Below are 20,935 nucleotides of genomic sequence, written 5' to 3' on the forward strand. Positions count from 1 at the left end.
GAATATCCAATAAATACAGTGTGAGAGAATAGGGCCCAACACCGTTGACGTTGCAGTCCTGGGCCCACTGTTGATGCAACTTGATACGAAGATGGGTTTGTCGAGGTATGCCTCCAGCAGCTTATGAGTATTTTGCGACAGCAGTTGTTTAATTTTAAACATAAGTCCATCGAGCCATTCTCTGTCAAAGTCGTGAATTACGTCCAGACATAGTGCAATACTTTTTATTTTCAAAGGCACTGCGTATTTCTGTCGTGATTCGATTTACCTGTGTTTTTGTCTAAAAACGTAAATAGAGCTCACTTTCGAAAAGTTTCGAAAGGCTTGTTAGTAGGCTTATTGTAGGATGTAGGATGCTGGTAATGTTTTATTCTTTCCTGACAGTTTACTCTAGTGCTGATGGCCGCGCGGCTCTGAGTGTCACTGTGTGGCAGACTACTAAGTACTGTAAGGAATGTTGGTAATAAATTGACTTCTACCGAAAGCCATTAAGTGTGTTACGTTTTCCATTGTTTCGGAAAATATTCTAGCTTCGCGATTGCGTTAAAGAGTTAATTCGCAAGAGTTAAACGCACATTCCCTCTATCATCTTATTAATATATCTTATTATCAATTGGTGCCTGCAGATGTCCATGCACTTTCACAGCGATTGTTTGGAGCTGGATAGGGAGAGCTATTCGATGTACTTGTGGTGTGGGGGGGGGGGGGGGGGGGGGGGGGGGGGGGGGTAACTTAGCCCGGTTTGTTTTGTTGTTTTTTGTTGAAAGCCAATTGTTGTAAACCGTTATGGTTTCGCAAATGCCTGCGGCAGCTCTAGGAGGAATGTAGAAGTTGTTTTTTTGTTAGATGCGTTTCAGATATCAACATGACTGTGTCAGTTCGCCGTTGGCATTCCACGCTGCTATTTTTAGCGACAACGTGTAGACGTTATTCCGTAGTTATTCCGTAGTTATTCCGTTATTATTCCGTAGTTATTCCGTTTAATTCTTTGAGCAATTTATTATACAGGTATATCATGCGGGGTGTATCTGTGTTGTTTTGTATTTTATGGCCAAAGTAAGTAGTCAAAGTGTTAATTTCAGATAAATTAATTTTTAGGCAATGATGTTCAAATGGTATTTGAATTGGTTTACTTGAAAAAAGGAGATAGCCGTGATTGGTGTCAATGTTGTTTATTTGAATTTGTAACATCATCATTATACGCCAGATTCCTTTGAAATTGGGACTTTATTAAACGTTTTCTTTTTCTTAAACTGTGTTTTAGAGTAATAAGTGACTCTATTTCGATTTGTGATTTTATAATGATCGGAGTCTATTTGTTATACAATTTCGTTTGCTTTAAATGGGTTTTCCAATTTTCCCTTCTGTAGAGGACCTTTTCTAAATCGAGTGTCTATATCAAATTCTTGTCTGTTACTATTTATTTTTTCTATTTGCGTCTCTTTAATTTTTTTAGTGTCTAAAATTGGTCGACCAGAGTAAAGAAAAATGTGAGCACCTGCCAGTCCAGTAGTCCAGTTGTGTCATGCTTAGTTTTGTGATTGTATATGAAAAGAATAGTTTCAATTTTGCTTAGTTTAGCTTCCTTATCGTTAGATGAATTAATTATTCGTATTTTTTCATTTATTGTTTTATGTAACCTTTCTATATCTGCTACTCCGTTTTTGGCTGTGTTAAGTCGTAACTCAATCTCCTCACTTTCAAGCCATCGCTTAAGGGCTAAGCTGGAGAAATCGCCGTCTCTAATGATTTCTTTATGTGCTGCTTCTATTCGTTCAAAATCTACATCACTCATAATACACATGGTAATGTATTTGTAAATGAAATGGTCAAGTAAAAATTGCTTTGCTCTTTCTTTTGTCATTTTATCATACAAGATAGTATTAATTGATTTACCGAAATAGGTTGACTTTTCTACTTTATTTTGATCTTGATTTTAAAAATATTTTTTGGTGTTTCTGTTAAATGAATAAGCTCACTATTGTGTTCCTCTGCACTATGTTGGGTGACTTTACGATAATGATTCTCTTCAATTTTGATTCTTGATAATGCATCAGCAACTACGTTCGGTTTGCCCTTAATATAGTCGATAGTAAACTGAAATTCTTGTAATTTTGTTCTCCATCTTTGGAGTGTAGCATTTGGTTATTTTAATGTATGTATCCACCTAAGAGGTTGATGGTCGCTAGCTATTTCGAATTGTCGTCCAAGTAAGTAGTGGCGAAAAGTTTTAGTTGCCCACACTATGGCGAGTAATTCCTTTTCTATCGCACTGTAATTTAATTCATGTTCATTTAGTGTTCTGCTGATGAAAGATATTGGATGACCGTTTTGAGAAAGAACGGCACCAAGGGCTACGTTACTAGCATCTGCGGTAAGGACGAATTTTTTTTCAAAATCGGGGAGTTGTAAAATTGGTTCGCTTATTATCAAGGCTTTTAGTTTCTCAAATGCATCTAAATAATTTTGATTTTTTGTGTCTATTTTCATTCCCTTTTTTAGACATTGTGTCAGAGGTTTTGCTATGTCAGCGTAATTAGGGATAAATTTGCGGTAATAACCGGTTAGTCCTAGGAATGCTCTGATCACTTTTACTTTAGTTGAAATTGGGTATGAAAATATAGATTTTACTTTAAGAGGGTTTGGTTTAATACCTTTCGGAGTTACAATATGACCAAGAAAACTGGCTTCCTTTTTTAAGATTTCGCATTTGTTTAATTGCAATTTTAAATTTGCTTCGGACAATTTATTAAAAACCAATCGTAATGAATTTAGATGTTCATCAAGCGATGAAGAAAAAACAATTATGTCATCTAAGTAAACTAAACAATGCTTGTAGAGCAGTGGTCGAAGAATGTTATTCATGCACCTTTGAAATATTGCGGGTGCGTTTCTGAGACCAAATGGCATCCGAACGTATTCGTAATGTCCGCTCTTGGTGGAGAATGCAGTGTTTTGAATTGAATATGGGTCCATTTCTATTTGGTGGAAGCCTTTCGCTAGATCTATTGTTGTAAAATATTGACTCTGTCCTAGTTTACCGAGTATTTCATCTATGTTTGGCATTGGATATCTATCTGGAATTGTTATTTCGTTCAACTTCCTAAAGTCACAACTTTGTACTTCTGTTCACCCGAAGCATCAATTTTTTTTGATACTACCCAAGTGGGGCTATTATATGGTGAATTACTTTCTCTAATTAAACCTTTCATAAGCATTTCTTGGACCTGATTTTCTACTTCTATTTCATGCATATGAGCAAGTGGATATTGCTTAGAATAAATAGGAGAATTGTGTGTTGTGTTTATTACGTGTTTCATTGTATTAGTGAATGTTAAGGGATCTCCTTCTTGATATTGAAGATTTTTGAATTTATTTAATAATATATTTAATTTAGAACTTTCCTCCTCATTTAGATGAATTAATGAATGAATGAATGAATTTGTATAATTTATAATGGATTGTCCATCACTAAGTAATTTTCTACCAATTAATAAATCATAATCTTCTGAGAAATCTTGTAGATAAAATTGTTCAGGCCTTTTAAAAATATTGTTACTGGATATGGTAATAGACTTGTTTAATATTATGGTATGTAAAAACATCTCATTTAGTGTTTTGAATTGGAATACTAAAGATCCTGTGTCAATGACACAGGATTGTATTGGTGTTGTCCGGGCTGGTAACCGAAAATTCTCGTTTCTCTTGTTCATAAAAGTGTTGATTACAGTTTGGGTCAGTTGGTCCATATTCTTGTGCGTTTTGTAGTCTAAGTTCGTCGATAGTCATTCTTGATTGATCGCTGTCGGCTGGTCTATGACGTTTAATAATTTGTTTAATGTTGAAATTGGGGTTATTAGTTATAGCTTGTTGCGTTTGTGGAAATGGATTCCTATTAAAATTATTTTGTGGGTTTGCAAATCTAGTTGCACCAAATTGATTTTGTCCAGGTCTCATGGGTGGTCTGTTGAACATTCTTCGTTGTTGAGTTTGCATGAGTGGATATTGTGATTGAATGGGTGAGTTTGAAAGTTTGGATTCATTTTACTTGTATTTGCATGGAAAGTATTATTTTAAATTTTTTGCTTCATATAAGCATTTGCGTGTTCTTCATAAATCCCCTCATTTTGTGCTATGTTAATTAAGGTTCTTAAATCGGGAATTTCATGATGAACCAAAATACAGAACAAATTAGTTGGTAATTTTCGAATAAGTGCCTTAATAGAGTACCTAATTGCTTGCAAGTAAATGATGAGGTCGGTATTATTACCTTCTAGATGTAGTTTAGCAATTAAGAGTTGACGCCTACTTTCAGCTTCCTCGCAGAATGCTCGTAAATTTCCTTTGTATGGTCTTTCTCGGAAATTTTCCGAAAGTTTGTAATTGGCGTTTGGGGCTTGTATTCCACAATTAAACTTGACCTCAAGGTGTACCAGTCCTCGATGTTTGGTAGTCCCAATGATCTTATTACTTGTCCATCTATGTTTCGTTCCACAGCTCCAAGTAGAATGCGTCGTTGTCGCAGGTCGTTAGTTGGGTATAGTTCTAGAATGTAATCCACGCTACTAATGAACATATAAAGCGCTGAGGGATCTCCATTAAATTTGAAAATGTCTTTGAGTTGTCTTCGCGCTTCTTTTAGGTTGTTTTTGTTTAGAGTTACGAGTTGTGGTGCGGCAATCTTAGGTTGTTCCACTTTGTATTTTCTTTCAGTTTTATTTAGATAGAGTTTATTATGTTTTTACGTTTTAGTCTTCTGGAGTTTTTTATTGTTTTGATTTTTGCTTATTTGGTAGCTTAGTTAAACAATTTTTACTATTATATAATTTTATTATTTGTAGTTTCTTTCGCCTGCCGTTGGACTTATGGGATGAATTTAATCTTTTTCTTTGTTTTGTTGTTTTTTTTTTTTTTGTTGTTGTTTTGTTTTATAATCCAATTTGAAGTAACGAAAATTACAAGCGTAATTGTTCACGAGTACCGGATTATAAAAGTTAATTTATTTTCCACTCGCGGTTCTTTTTTTCTGATACTTTTTTAGTATCCTACCGACTGCGCCAGTAAAATAGTTTTTGTTTTAAGTCGAATAAATGATCCGTATTTGAACTAAGATCAACGCCGAAATAAATAAAAACTCAGAATGAATCCGCTTTGCGTTTTTATTGATTGAATATCAGCTTAAGACTGAAACAGTCGGTGTGAAAAAATCTTAGATGTACTGGGTTAGTGAGTTGTTTACTTGATCTGCGCGAGAGCGCTTCTTGCTTATGCTTATGTGCATACGTATGAAAAAGAATTCTTATGTATAACTTGGCTATGTGCCTGCCTAGTGGCAGGGTTCTGATTTCGGCTTGAGTGGATGCGCAATATCGAGTAATGTTCGTTTATTTAACGAGGAATCGATACGGCGGACCACCGCGGTCGGTCTTTTGTATAAGTGAATTATGAGGAGGCATAATTACGTTACTATGTATATAATAATTATATTTTTTAAACATAATTATTAAAACTCTGTATTGTCTTTTATACAAGACAAAACAAAAGCCGATAATAGTTTCTATTGCGGTTAGGTCTACCATCCGTCAGAGGAGTTACATTTTGAGGAGTTCCGTAATTTAGACTTAATGTACGTAAAGTTGTAATTGTCGATAAATCTGTTTAAATTACGACCTCTTACATTGCGCTGTCTTCTGAATTCTCAGAATATCCGTCCAATCCGTCTTAAATAAATTGTCTGTTAGGGACCATTTGGTAGTTCTTGGTGATTTTAATATCCCTATCACAATGTGGTCTCAGAAGAAAAATATATTTCTCCCTATAGCATATTCTTCTCCCTATAGCACAGCATGACTTTATTGCTCGACTTATCGTTGTCACAAGTTAATTATATTCGAAACTCTCTTGGTCGATTTTTGTAAGTAAGATGTAATAAGTCCTGAAAGTGTGTTTCTGTCCAGAGTATCACCTCTTTCTCACCCTGAAGATCCATATCATCCCACTATCGAGGTGACAATCGATATGTAATTGCTGTAGGTCTTTCCCTTCCCTTCGACTATCGTTGGGTCTGCGCGACAGGCGTGCCTTCTTCCTCGTCTTCGCCTTCGTCCACGTGTCTGGATCAACACTGCTCTTGATTCCAGCTGGCTGTGCCGTGATTTGCTCCGCTGTCTTCACCTGCAGTCTTGAAGGGATCGATCTCTTCTCCCTCGGCATCTTCCACTGAGATACTTTGACTGCTTGTCCAGTGCCATCGTTGTCAGCAGTTTGGCCACACAGCCAAATACTGCCGTAAGGCCCACATTTGTGTGAAATGTGCCGGCGAACACCCAGCCAAGGACTGTACCAGGCCACGCATCGAGCTGTGCACTTGCTACAACTGTGGCGGTCAGCATCCTGCAAACTATAAAGGTTGCAGCAAGCTACAAGCGTTCCTGCAGCGATCCAGACCCAGAAGTGGAGTGGCTGGAAGAACAGAAGTAAACGAGCGACCAACTTCACGGGGCTTAGCTGGAGGTAAGGAGATCCCCTCTTCTCGAGGCGGAATATCTTATGCAGATGTGGCTAGAGGGTCCATTCACCACAAGCAACCACTGAGCCTGATGCACCAACAACAGAAGCAACAGCAACAGCCCAATGATGGAAGTCCCAGTCGTCAAAGGAGCCGCAGCCGGACAAGGACGTCTAGGGGTACACTTCAGCGCTCGACGGATGCTAGCAGCAGCATTGAAGCCATCCTGCAGACGCTTAATGAAAACATTAATTCTTTGCGCTCGATTCAAGAGAAGCAGATGGAATTAATGATGATGATGATGAAGCAACAGCAACAACAGTCACAGCAGCAGGGGCAGATTATCAATCTGCTCACTGCTCTCCAAGCGCGTCAAGCGCCATAATGATGCCGCTGCGCATCCTAGTGTGGAACGCCGACGGCGTATCCACGAAGTTGCCTGAAGTAGAGTGCTTCGTGCGACGTCACGAAATCGATGTATTACTGCTCAGCGAGACACACTGCAAGGGGGCAGAGACGCCTAAGCTATTCGGATTTGTAGCCTACACTGCCAATGATCCGAGTGGTGGCAACGCCAAAGGCGGAGCAGCTATCTTAATCAAATCTAGCCTTGCCCACTTTCCGCTAACACCAATAGCCACTGCCAAGGTGCAACTTGCGCCGGCGGTTATTGAAACGGCACTTGGTCCTATAAGCTTTGGAGCGGTCTACTGCCCACCGAGATTTGCATGGACTACGGACGAGTTTAAGGACATTTTGGAAGAGTTCCAGACGAAGTTCATTGTTGCAGGCGATTGGAACGCGTCCCACTGGCTCTGGGGTGCGGGAAGGAGCAACCAAAGAGGCATTACATTAGCGAATCTCGTCCTAAATTCGGAGGTGGACTCGCTAGCAACAGGAGGACCAACAAGATACCCGTACGGCATTAGAGGCTCACCAGGATACATCGATTTTGCATTGACAAAGGGTGTGCTGGGCATCCACGCTAGCATAAGTGCGGTTGTTGAGCTTAGCTCCGACCACCTGCCTCTGGTAATTACGCTGGATGCGGGGGCAATATCCTACCCTAAGATGGAGCGGCTTATCACTAGGCGTACTAACCTGGAGGTATTCCAATCGCAACTGGAGTCCACACTGCCCCTCAACACTGCCTTAAACTCTGGACAGAACGTTGATGATGCTATCGAACTGCTCACCAACAATATCAAGTCAGCAGCTAGATTGGCAACTCGCAGAATATCTCGGCAGCCCGCGGCAGATCGAATCCCAATACCCAGGGAGATCCTGCTGCTTATAGCTGAGAAGAGGCGCTTACGCACTAGGTGGATGAGGTCTCGGCACCCGTTGGACAAAACGGAATGGAATCGAGCGCTGAGTAGGCTCCGATGCGCGTTGGTGCTGCACAAAGCCGCATGGTTCGACGAAAGACTTGCCAATACTGGAGTCGAAAGCGAAGCGACGCATTCGCTGTGGAAGGCCACGCGCGCAATCAAAAGGCGTTGCACGAGGAAGGCGCCTCTAGTCGATAGCAACGGGACATGGTGTCGGACCGACTTGGGACAAGCGGAGGTATTCGCTGCGCACCTCGCCGAGCGATTTCAACCATTCAAGCTTGCCAGCCTGCAACAGGTTGAAGAAACTCAGGACCAGCTGAACCAAGCGCTTCAAATGGATATGCCAATCACGCCGTTTGAACCCTGCGAGGTAGCCGAAGTCATTGTGCGCCAGAGTAACAACAAAGCACCTGGACATGACGTCATCTGCAACGCCACATTGAAGGCCCTGCCCAGACAAGCGATCCTCTACATAACGTTGGTTTTCAACGCTATTGTGAGGTTGCAATACTTCCCTTATCAGTGGAAGCTCGGGATAATCACCATGATCCACAAACCTGGCAAGCCGGAAAGGGAGCCCGCCTCCTACCGGCCGATCAGTCTCCTCCCTTCAATTTCGAAGGTGTTTGAGAGACTGATTGCTGTCCGGATTGTAAGGATTATGGAAGCCCAGGGGATTACCCCTGAGCACCAGTTCGGTTTCCGTGCTGGCCACTGTACTGTCGAGCAGCTCCATCGAGTCGTCGAGCAAATTCTGACGGCCTACGACAGTAAGGAATATTGTAACAGCCTCTTCTTGGACATTCGAGAAGCGTTTGATCGAGTGTGGCACATTGGACTCCAACTGAAAATCAAGCAGACGCTGCCTGCTCCATATTTTGGGCTGCTAAAATCGTACCTGGAAGGAAGGAGGTTCGCTGTGCGCTTTCATTCAGCAATTTCCACCGAGCACAACGTGGCAGCTGGTGTTCCACAAGGTAGTGTCCTCGGCCCCCTGCTCTACTGCCTGTATAGCCACGACATGCCGCAGCCGGATGTAAGCCTTTACGGGAAATCTATGTTGGCCACATTTGCCGATGACGTGTGCGTCACCTACAGGTCCCGATGCGAGCACGACGCAGCCGATGGTATCCAGGACCTTGCATACCGGTTCTCGGAATGGGCAAGACGTTGGAACATTGGCATCAATAGCAGTAAGTCCAACAACGTCTGCTTTACTTTAAAGCGGAGAACGCCACCGCCCGTCTACATCGAGGAAGCCCCCGTACCACAGCCGAACGCAGCAAAGTACCTTGGAGTGCTTCTGGATCGCAGACTCACATTTTCCAAGCATGTGACCGACATCAGAACGCGCCTACGTGCTAAGGTGGCGAAGCACTACTGGCTACTTTGTTCGCGCAGTAAATTGTCGCTATCCAACAAGCTGACAATTTACAAACAGATCTTAGCACCAAACTGGAAGTATGGGTGCCAAATCTGGGGCTTGGCATGTGACAGCCAAATCAAAAGAATCCAGGCTATTCAAAATAAGGTAGCAAGACTTATCACCGGCTGCGAGTGGTTTGTTCGAAACACCACTCTGCACAGAGACCTAAAACTAGCAACGGTTTCCGACGAAATAAACCAGCACTCGAGCAGATACCATGACAGGCTGGAGCGCCACAGAAATCGGCTGGCCAGCGCTCTAAATAGATCTCGCCCACCAAGGAGGCTCAATAGAAGGCAACCGAGGGATCTCATTACCCGATCTCCTTTGACAAGGGTCCGCAGAAGCTGACGCTTATCTTAAATCCTATTTGTTATATGTGATTGTTATGTAATTCTAGTTAAATTACTGTAAATTTGAAAAATCTAACTATAGTTAGCCGGCGAGCCCAAAATGGGCTGAATTAATAGATAAGAAGGACACAAAGGGGCTTCATGACTTCCCCGTATGCCTTAATAAATAAATTTAAAAAAAAAAAAAAAACTTTGACTGCTTGGGTGTGCTGCTTCTGGCCACTAACGGGGTTAGGAGCGTCCATTTCTGCAAAACAGTGTTTTCTTTGGCTGGGGATGGTCTGCTGCGATTCGTCCAAGGCTTTTACTAACCCCACCCACAAAGTATGCTATAATCAGCGACAAGATCCTTTGTCGAATTGCGGAGCTTCTGGCGGGTAGCGAAGGCATTCGCCGAGAACCGCCACCTGTGATCGACTGCTTAAGCCGTTTACCAACACTAGTTACTCAGCTGACTGCGCGATCAGCTAGCCTGACATTGCATCCTACATTGCACAAAAAAGAAAGGCGACGAAGAGAAAAAACAGAAGAGAAAGCTCCGAAAATTATCAAACCCTGACATATCCAATGGGCCTGGAGATCGGAGCCGTCTGGCAGTCCATGGACCTCCGGAGATTAGACTTCAACAGGTAAGAGCTTGAGGCGATCACATTTTTTCACTGCAGACGGGGCTATTAGATCGTAGACATATGGAGTTGCAATACCTAAAGAGCTTGTAAGTCCAAAAGAGACATTCTGGCACTGGCCATTGTGCGTTACGAAGGATGTAAGCTTGCGGATTTCGTTATTCTACGTTAAAAAGTATGCGAAGGGCATAAGGAAGCATTTCCGACCATATAAAGTATATATATTCTTGTTCAGAATGAAAATCAAAGTCGATCTGGACATGTCCGTCTGTCTGTATGAACGTTTCGATCTCAGGAACTATAAAAAATGAAAAGTTGAGCTTAAGCATACAGATTCTAGATACATAAAAGCAGAGCAAGTTGGTACCAACCACATGCCTCCGAAAACTGTCACGCCCACACTATTGAAAAATGTTTTGATATTTTTTATTTTTTTTATTAGTCCTGTGGATTTATGTCGATTTGTAAAAAAACTGTTTTGCCACGCCCACTCTAAAGCCCTAGAACCGCCCAAACTTTTTGCCATGCTCACTATTTTGGGAAATGTTTGAAAGATGAAAGATTATAGTTGTAAAGCTGAGTTTGTGCACAAACGGGAGGACGTACTTCATATGGTCGCAAATGTTATTTGCGTTGCAAAATTATGACAGATTTTATATAGTGCGTAAACAATTTAAACCAAGTTAAGTCTTGTGAAAAAAATAAAAACTTACCTGATTAATATTATCATCGACAATGCTGGTATAAGCTGCTTCGGCTACAGCAAACACATGCGGCGATAAATCTCCAAGCTTGCACATATGATATTCAGAAATTGTTTGCTGAAATTTTAAATTATAAATGTCAATTTGATAAACAATATTTTTACAGGCGACCACTCAACTTGAACTTAAAATAGAAAAAAAATAGCGTTTCCCAGTGGGTTTTATTATTTAAATCTATAAAACATATGCCAATGCAACAATTCCTAAATTCACATAAAACTGGTTTAATATATTAGAAAGCCTCATAAATATTTAGTAACAATATAGTTACATATGTGAAAGGTTAAGAGTTGTCTTCCAAGCTTTGAATTCTTTGTCTAGATAGATGTAAGCATTGATCGTCGCTTTTCGGGTCGTTACTTGTGCATCCAAAAAGAGTCGATCGATGCCTTCAGGTAAGATATCGTTGTGCCTGGAGGATGAACGTTGAACTTCTTAATAAAACTCCTTCATCCTCCTCATCCTTTCTTGTCGCATATAAAAGGTTTAAAGAATAGGTTTAGTCTTAACAACAAGGTGTATTCATACGTCCGAAACGTTCTGGGTCTTATTATCTACAACTAATAGCGTGTAAGCAATGTTTATGTGTTTTCATAATATCATAATAATCCTATTAAAACAAATTTTTTTTTTTGGTGTATTTATTTAAAACTGTCCTTCGCGGACAATCATTAAATTTGAAGACTAAACTTAACGGTAGAGAATTAATAGATTACATAATTTGTTGCGAAAACTTTACAATAACTGTCGATATTGTATGTGTGATGTATATCATAATGTATGTATATAATTTAATTTAAATGTGCGTGTCTAATCCCAGAGAGGTCCAAAGGGTGGGATCGGTGCAGCCTCCTGGTGCGTTGATTGGAGTCCAGCAGGTCTTGTGCCAGGTTGAAAATGTAGTTGAGAATGCCCATGCTTTTGAAGTTTTTTGGATAACTTTTCATAATTTTATTAGTCCTGTAAATTTCTATCGATTTTCCAAAAAACTGGTTTGCCACGCCCACTCTAACGCTCCAAGCTTTAAAAACAGCCACGCCCATTTTTTTGAAAATTTTTTGGATATTTTTTGCCAAAAAGCCTTTTGCCACGCCCACTCTAACGCCCTAATGCCGTCAAACCGGTCACGGCCACACTTTGGAACAATTTTAAAATTTTGTCTCATTTATTCCCCAATATCGATATCCCTGAGTAACGGGTATCTAATAGTTGGGGAACTCGACTATAGCATTCTCTCTTGTTTTGGATTAAGTCAGTTTTGATGCGAGTGCTCATGTTGCTTTTAATCGTCTGCGCTCAACACTTCGGACGCCTTTCCCACGATGGCCCTAGCCGGATTACGCCTACGTACTAAAACAAAAACCTCCATGTGCTCTTCAGTCCTTTCTCGCTCTCGGGAACTGGCAGTTAAGGTATGACTTCTATGAGCAGGATGTGAATACAGATCGCACTCCCTTCCTTAAGAACTGGTCATGGGGGATACTCCTTCCACCCATTAGTAGCTTTTTTCATCAAACCGGGTACGCTGAGGTAGTATTCTTCTCCCGCCACCATACAGGACACGTGTTTTGTTTCAGACACCAGCTCTGTTGGCCATCTCGACAGATCGTACTCGTTTCATCATATTAGTGATGATTCTGTGATCCAGCTCCCCAACAAGGCACTAGGGTCAACACATTTAGCTGCTCTCTCTCTCTTCTGGAACAGTGCATTATTACATCCTCTGCTGCTTCCTCACAGGCATTCGGCTTACTCTCTACTGCCGTATTGCTATTTTACCTCGCATGGTCCTTGAACGGTAGTCTGTGGTCTATCATACCACCCAGGTACTGTAGGGACTCTTGCGAGGACACATGTTTCCCCTTGACGGAGACCAGCATAGTCTCAAGCTGTTTTCGTTCATTTCAGTTTTCTTTATATTTCCTTAAATTTTACAGATATTATTATATTATTTTCTCTTTCTTGATCTCAGGAACTATAAAAGTTTTCCTTCCCTTAAGATGCTGTGCATCTTTCTTATTAAGCATTAGGTTCCTTTAAGTAACCTAGCTCACTAGCAATGAGAAATTGTCGTGCTAGTTAATAATGTCGAAAACTTTTAGTTGCCCAAACTATGCCGAGTAATTCTTTTTCGATAGCGCCGCAATTTATTTCGTTATAAGGATATTGAATATTAATATCCTAAATTTACAAGTCTATTATATAATAATGTCATAGACTTGTAAATTTTTATCGATTTACCAAAAAACTTTTTACCACGCCCATTCTAACGCCCTAAAGCCGCCAAACCGGTCTCGCCCACACTTTGGAACAATTTTTAAATTTTTTCTCATTTTATTTTCCAATAGCTATGGATACCGAATGATGAAGTTTCGGGTTCGCATTCACACTTGCTGAGTAACGAGTATCCGATAGTCGGGGAACTCGACTATAGCATTCTTTCTTGTTATATTCTTAGCTTCGAACTCCTTTACCACCATACTACCGCGTCGAAAGTCACCAGAACAAATGGCAGTATTAACAGTATCTTGAATGATAAAAAGTCTCTAAGTTAAGAAAATTTAAATTTTTCCATATTTATATTATCGGCTTTTGCTTTGTCTAGTATATAAGACAATACATCAGATGATGTTTGATCAGGGGAAAGCCGAAAAACGAATATTTGTTTCTTTCGTGGATCCACCGCGAAGGGTTTTGGCTTTTGATTGTATTTCTGAAGGCCCAACTTGTGCTTCCGCTGGTGCTGAGACCCAGTTCACGTGTATATTTTGTAAAAAAACATAACAAGAAACACAATACCTTGTTGCATTTGGATATAAAATCGGACAATGCGGATGTTATTACCGCAGCAATCAAGCTATATGCTCTTAGCGCTGTTTAAATCCTGATCCCAAGTCAATGTGATTTGAGAAAGAACTATTCAAATGCTTTCATTAAAAACTACAAATTTAATGCTTAAAATTAATGCATTGGTAAATCAAAATAGGGGCTTGAATCTATTGCGCTGCTTCACATAGTCGCTGATCAGCGGACTTATTCAATTTCTACTCAGGCTTGGAAAATTCCAGTCAATAATACTCTGGCGGGCCCAAACTCAGATTCAAGCGCCAGCAAAATAGAAAGGAAACACGACACAGTGGCAGATGAAGTAGTCACCCAACGGCCATACATTAAAGACATCTGAAATGTCATTCCAAAATTTTAATGCTGAGAAAATCCAATTGAATAGATATGTCACTGTGCTAATACTAGTCAATTTAACGAAAGAACTGTACGAAGCCTAGCAGTCGAATTCATAAAATCTAAAATTGTAGAAGTAATTCATTACAAAATATAAGATGAGACGATATTGTCGTCTATATGCAATAATAAAATAAAAAAAATTGCAAGATACCAAGTGGTAAAAGCAAAAAGGAAAGACAGCCGAAAAATGTACATTTGAGCATCGTATATCGATAAAGGCCTAACAGCCGAACATGCTGACAAATTCACTACAATTATTATGGTGTTACCAACACCAATGGTTTCGGAAATGAAACCGATCTGATATCAACTAACAATTTTTACAAACAAAAAATAAGGATAAAGAATGATGAACCCATAAGCGTTTAGTAATTGACTATCGCCAAATTAGAAGAATAATGATATTCTTGACCAATTAGGAAGTGGTATAAGAATGTGGAAGAAGAATGAAGAGGATAAGAATTACTTATCTTGTTTTGATTTAATGTCAGGTTTTCATAAAATATATGTCGCAGCGTTGGCATTTTCTTGCTCCTGATCTTCCATATTAGCAAATAAACCTTTAGAGTGAAGCGAATTCCAACCGGCGTGCGCGACTGTCTGTATGCAACTGATCGTATTTTCTACGCATCGATCTATCCTTTACACACGCTAGCTGGACTACACTTGGCGACAGCGCGACAACGCTGTCGCCTCACTCGTAACGGTACTTTGGCGCCAGTCATATTCTACGTTGTAGTCAAATTCTAAGAATGTCCTCACAATATACCAAACTCATTGCGCAGCTGCGTCTGGCAAGCACAGTGGTCAAACCATGCTAATAATATGACAGACACGTACAGTGGTCAAAATACATTCGTAATGCGACACGGCCTTCCTGACATAATACACGTCCTCGTGTGTTGTCTTAAATCTACCACATAAGTGATAACACTTCAGGATTCAAAGACTCCCTGGATATTTCAAAGAATTATTTCCATTCAATCCTTTTCTGATTCAAATTAGTTTCAACTTTAGTCTTATCATAACATGACTAAATTACTTAAATTTTCGTAACACAACTCAAATTTAACAAATCATACCACTCGTGTAATTCCTTTAACACATTTTTCTCTTCATCTTTCAAATCAAACATATTTTGTAGTTCCTTTTACAAATAATTAACTTATCTTTTGTGTAGTTCCTTTTACACATAATAAACCTATCTTTAGTGTAGTTCCTTTTACACATAATTAACTTATATTTTGTGTAGTTCCTTTTACACAAACTGAACTTATATTTTGTGTAGTTCCTTTTACACAAACTGAACTTATATTTTGTGTAGTTCCTTTTACACAAACTGAACTTATATTTTGTGTAGTTCCTTTTACACAAACTAAACTTATATTTTGTGTAGTTCCTTTTACACAAACGACCCCCGCCATAACAAGTCTCTTCTGCTATGGTGCGGTCTTCAGTTTCTCTATTATGTCACACTGTCAGGCTCTTGCTGCACTCCTTGCAACGATCTCACGCATCCTCATGCGTCATGGTCTCTCCGGACCCTCATAGCTGTAGCCTTGTGAATAATTAACTCAGAGTCTATGGTCTCTACGAGTGCCTCAGTCGGCGATCTCTCGCAGTGGTCTCTACGAGTGCCTCAGTCGGCGATCTCTCACATTGGTCTCTACGAGTGCCTCAGTCGGCGATCTCTCACATTGATCTCTACGAGTGCCTCAACAGGCATCGACCATAACTATTCGTGGGCCTACTATACGTTCTCTTGCTTGTCAAAGATCTCAACACATATCGGTCACCATCAAGCTTTTCCGCCATTACATATGGCCCCAAACCTTGGGTTTAGCTTTGTTTGATGCCACTCTTCACTCTTGAGCAAGACATGGTCGCCTACATTGAATCTTATTTCTTATATTGAATCTGATTTATTTATAAAATTAAAATTACAAATCTTTACGTAGCTAGAACTTGCCACTCATAAGCACAGCACCACTAATTCATCCTTCCATGAACACATTCGGTAATCCCTCTTTCAATATGGAATCAAAAAAAGTATGGAACGGACTCACCGGTTGAACTTCACAATATTCCTGATGGTGGAGCTACAGTACAGATGTCAACACGTTTCTCGGTTACTTGGTCGTTTCCTCGTGATCGTCCTTTTTGACAGGCGGATGCGAAGTGCCCAAACTCGTCGCATTTGAAACATTTGACTGTTGATCCCTGCGTTGAACTTCCGTTGTGACTTTGATTTTGTGACCTCTGCCGAGCACGACATTCAGCATATTTATGTCCAGTCTTTCCACAATAATTGCATTCCACTTGAGAGAGATACTTAGACTTTTTACGCTCCGGGTCTGTTGTAGATGCGTCGTCATCAAGGTTCCGTTTTTTAAAAGTGAGCGCTTGTAGTTGTTGTTGCATGTCATTTCGAGTTTTAATATTGTTTGTAAAAACCCAGCGCGACAATTTGTCATCAATTTGTGCCATGTGAGCCAGAGTAAGTGAAACCGCAATTTCCTCCAGATCAATAGATTTAAATTTGGACATAAGTAAGGTGACGATTCGGCTTCCATATTCGGTGTAACTTTCTCCAGACTTTGGTCGCCCGTTCAAAATTTTCATCATTGTGGCTGCAGACGTTTCGATGCCAACGAAGCGTTGAACGAAGAGTTCTTTAAATTGTGGCCATGTGATGCCAGCAAAGCATATTTGGGACAGCCATTGTGATGCACTTCCCTCTAGCGCCTTACTTAAAGTTATCATCAGGCTGCTACCTTCGGGCATTTTATCAGCAAAAATAAGATCCACTGTTGTACACCAAGCTGAGGCATCTGCACCAGCTCCCTCAGGATGAAACTTTGGGAGAGTTATATGTTTTCCCTTTTCATCAGTTGCCGATGCCTTTGGTGTCTGCATATTTTTGATGATCTCCATTAGGTTGTTGTTTTGCACTTGTAAAGCTGCCAGGTATGCTTCGGTGATATTTGTAGGCAAAGCAGATCCCACTTCTGATGTCGCAGCGTTGGCATTTTCTTGCTCCTGATCTTCCATATTAGCAAATAAACCTTTAGAGTGAAGCGAATTCCAACCGGCGTGCGCGACTGTCTGTATGCAACTGATCGTATTTTCTACGCATCGATCTATCCTTTACACACGCTAGCTGGACTACACTTGGCGACAGCGCGACAACGCTGTCGCCTCACTCGTAACGGTACTTTGGCGCCAGTCATATTCTACGTTGTAGTCAAATTCTAAGAATGTCCTCACAATATACCAAACTCATTGCGCAGCTGCGTCTGGCAAGCACAGTGGTCAAACCATGCTAATAATATGACAGACACGTACAGTGGTCAAAATACATTCGTAATGCGACATATATATATATTTTTTAAATTTTTCTTTAAATTACAATCTGTTTTTAAAAAATAACAATAAGTAATTGCTTGACTAGATGTGAAAGAGAAAAGTAGCGGCCCTTCCCAGTGCAAGCATACGCTAATACATTAATAATTTAATTCTGTTGGAGTTCTGAGTTCTGTCATCGGTATTTATCTCAAGTTTGAGTTTTGGTGGCTAAGTAGTTGATTTGTGCGTTTTTTGCTGTTTTTTTTTTTATAGTTTCGTTGTATGTTTCTAGGTTTAAATTATTATGGATATCTTCGTTTCTAATGTTTAAATGTTTGCTTTTACGATTATTCTAAGAATTTTCGATTGCGTTTGCTAAATTAGCTGTAAGTGGGCTTTACTGTCAGTTCCCCAGAGTTCTATTCCATATGTACATATTGGTTGTATTATCGCCTTGTATATTACAATTTTATTAAGTAATTTTAGTTTTGAGTGTTTTCCTATTACCCAGTTAAGTTGCCGAAATTTGTTTTTGATTTCATTTCGTTTATTTATTTCGTTTATTTAACATGTTTCCATGTTAGTTTTGAGTCAATAGTTAGTCCAAGGTACTTGCCAAATGGGTGTAATAATATTTGATTGTCATTGATTTTAATTGCGAAGTTTTTGGGTTATCTTTTTGTGTATATTACTCGTTGAGTTTTGTCTTTATTTATCTCGATACGCCATCTCTCAAACCAGAATACTGTTTGTGTCATGATTTGTTGTAGTGTACTTGCAGCTTTTTTTTCGCACGCGCTTGACGACATTAACACAGTATCGTGCGAACTTCGCAATCATTGATCCAGGGGTAGTTTGCGCTGGAATATCGGAGGTATAAATCATATATCATATGGGCCCAAGCACACTACATCCGCTGACACTGGAATAATATCTGAGCATTTATTGTCGTATTTAATATAGAAATATCTGTAAGTTATATAGCTTTATATGGTAGTATATTTCTTTGCTTATGCATCAGTCCTTTGTGCCATACTTTGTCAAAAGCTTTAGAAATGTCCAAGAACACAGCAAAACTTCTTTTTGTCAAAATCGTCTGTTATTTTGTTAATTACTCGATGGACCTGTTGGACAGTCGAAAGCTGCTTCCAAAAGCCGAATTGGTTAGGAGGTATTATATTTTTTGTTTTAGGGTTGGCTCGATTCTATTAAATAAGTCCTATTTCAGTCCTATTTCATATACTTTTGAGAGGACAGGTAATAAGCTTATTGGTCTGTACGAGCTAACAGTATTGGCGTTTTTATTTGGTTTTGGAATTGCTTTAATTTGGCCTACTAGTTATGGGAAAGAACTGCAATCGAAGGATTCCCTTAAACAAGTTTCTAATATAGGTGATTATAGCGTCCGGTAGTTCTTTAAGAATGTTTCTTCTGATTAAATCATATCCGGGGGCTTTCTTGTTTTTAATTTGTTTTATGTGAGATTTATTTTCTGCCTTTGTTATAGTTTTAATTGCATAATTTAAGTTGGTGATTTGTGTTGGAAGCTCAGCATTGCAGTTGTCCATTTCATTGGAAATTATGTTTTAAAGTATTAAGCAGTGTAAGTGTCTGCTCTTCCTTTGTTTGATCTCGCCCATGATGTTGTCATTTAAATATGCTATTGCAGAGTCCAGTTCGTTGTTTGTCTTTACAGAGATATTTATTTCCATGTTCTGTTCCAAAATGTGTGCAAAAATGCGAAACATGTTCCAATTTGTTTTGTGGTTAAATAAAGGGTAATGTAATTAATATTGGGGAATGGTCGGAAGAGAGGTCTAGGCATGATTTTATTGCTAGGTTCTCGCATGTTATATTTCTTGTAATGCAGAAGTCAATTAAATCCGGTAGTTTATTTGTGTCAGTTGGCCAGTAAGTCGGCTCTTCTTTGCTTAGAGCACGGCTATTATTGTTTCTTATTGCTTCATACAGTTGACGTCCCTTTGTAGTGGTAAGTCTGGACCCCCAAGTTATGTGTTTGGCATTATAGTCACCTGCTGCCAAGAACCGATTTCCCAGTGATTTTTGAAAATCGAGGTATTGGTCCTTTGTATTTGTAATGACCCGCTTAGTCACAGTAATACACGTTAGGGTTTGTCGCTTATATTGAGTTGGTTTATTTGGATAAATGATATTCGCACACCCACGCCGCTTCGCAGTTCGCACCAGAATAATCCCTTCTCTCACTCCGACGCTGGCCGATCGTTAGCGCCTGTCCCGTCGCTGCTCTCTCGATGCTTGTTAGTTGGCAATGCCGGTCGCCACATCCCTTCTTTATTGACGAGTTTTAGCTTTAATGGCGGCAGGGGTGGCTGGATCCCGAGGCCTCCTTCTGTGGGCTGAAGTACTGCGACCTCCGAAGTTGGTGTTGATTCCGGTAGGCTTGCATCTGATTGCGGCGTTGGGCAGGAGGCTGGATACGTCTGGCTAGCCGGGACTTTCTTAAGATGTGAGGCATTTCTTGTTAGTTTTCTACCACCCCCTTCGATCACCACAATGTTATTGTGTCTTTCTAACACCGTAAATTCCGTCTTGTCAAAGTTTGATGTAAGTTTGTTTGGGAACACTACGTTTTTCAAAAGTACCTTGTCGCCCACTTCTATATCGACTTCCTTTGCCCCTCTTCTTTTGTCGGCTGCCTGCTTTCCCTTATATTTTTTAATAATGTCTTTATCTCTTTCCCCAGAGTCTAAGGTTTTCTCGTAGATATCCCCAATGCCTGGTATTTTGTCACGGATGACTCTGCTGAACATTAGCTTTGTGGGCGCTGACCCTGTTGTTCCATGTGGGGTTACATTGTACATCAAAATAAACTTTTGGATTTCCTCTTCGTAGTTTTTCCCATTTGCTTATGCTATTTTTAGACGTTTCACAAGGGCTCTGTTCATGTTCTCAACTTCCCCGTTTGCTTGCGGCCAATACGGTGGGGTCCTAACCTGTTCAATGCCGCACACTTTGCAGTAGTTAAAAAACTACTCGCTAACATACTGGCGTCCATTATCAGTTCGTAGGTACTCAGGATATCCCAGTCTACAAAAGATTTCTTTCATTGCCTCTATCAGGGTCGTTGAAGATATGGTTTTAAGAAACTTATGCTCCATATATCGTGAGAAATAGTCAATAAAGACTAGCACATATTCATTGTTAGGTAACGGACCTAGCAAATCCGACGCTACCCAAATCCACGGGCCAGTGGGAAAAGGATTTCTATCCATAGGGGGTGGCCGGATGTCTTGAGATACCAGGCAACAATCTCTGCAAGCTTTGACAAACTTTTCTGCCTCTCGGTCTATTTGT

General features: G+C 40.1%; 1 protein-coding gene across 1 annotated transcript in view; it reads right to left on the bottom strand.

Moving 5' to 3' along the window:
• The window catches only part of LOC117141917 (unconventional myosin-VIIa), a 606,161-nt gene that overhangs the window by 483,448 nt on the left and 101,778 nt on the right, over positions 1 to 20,935 (bottom strand). Inside the window, exon 4 of the mRNA XM_033305646.1 lies at positions 10,961 to 11,068. Coding sequence (XP_033161537.1) covers positions 10,961 to 11,068 — 108 coding nt within the window. The remainder of the gene's footprint in view (positions 1 to 10,960; positions 11,069 to 20,935) is intronic.

Source organism: Drosophila mauritiana, chromosome 3L (genome assembly GCF_004382145.1).
Source record: "Drosophila mauritiana strain mau12 chromosome 3L, ASM438214v1, whole genome shotgun sequence".
Taxonomy (NCBI): Eukaryota; Metazoa; Arthropoda; class Insecta; order Diptera; family Drosophilidae; genus Drosophila; species Drosophila mauritiana.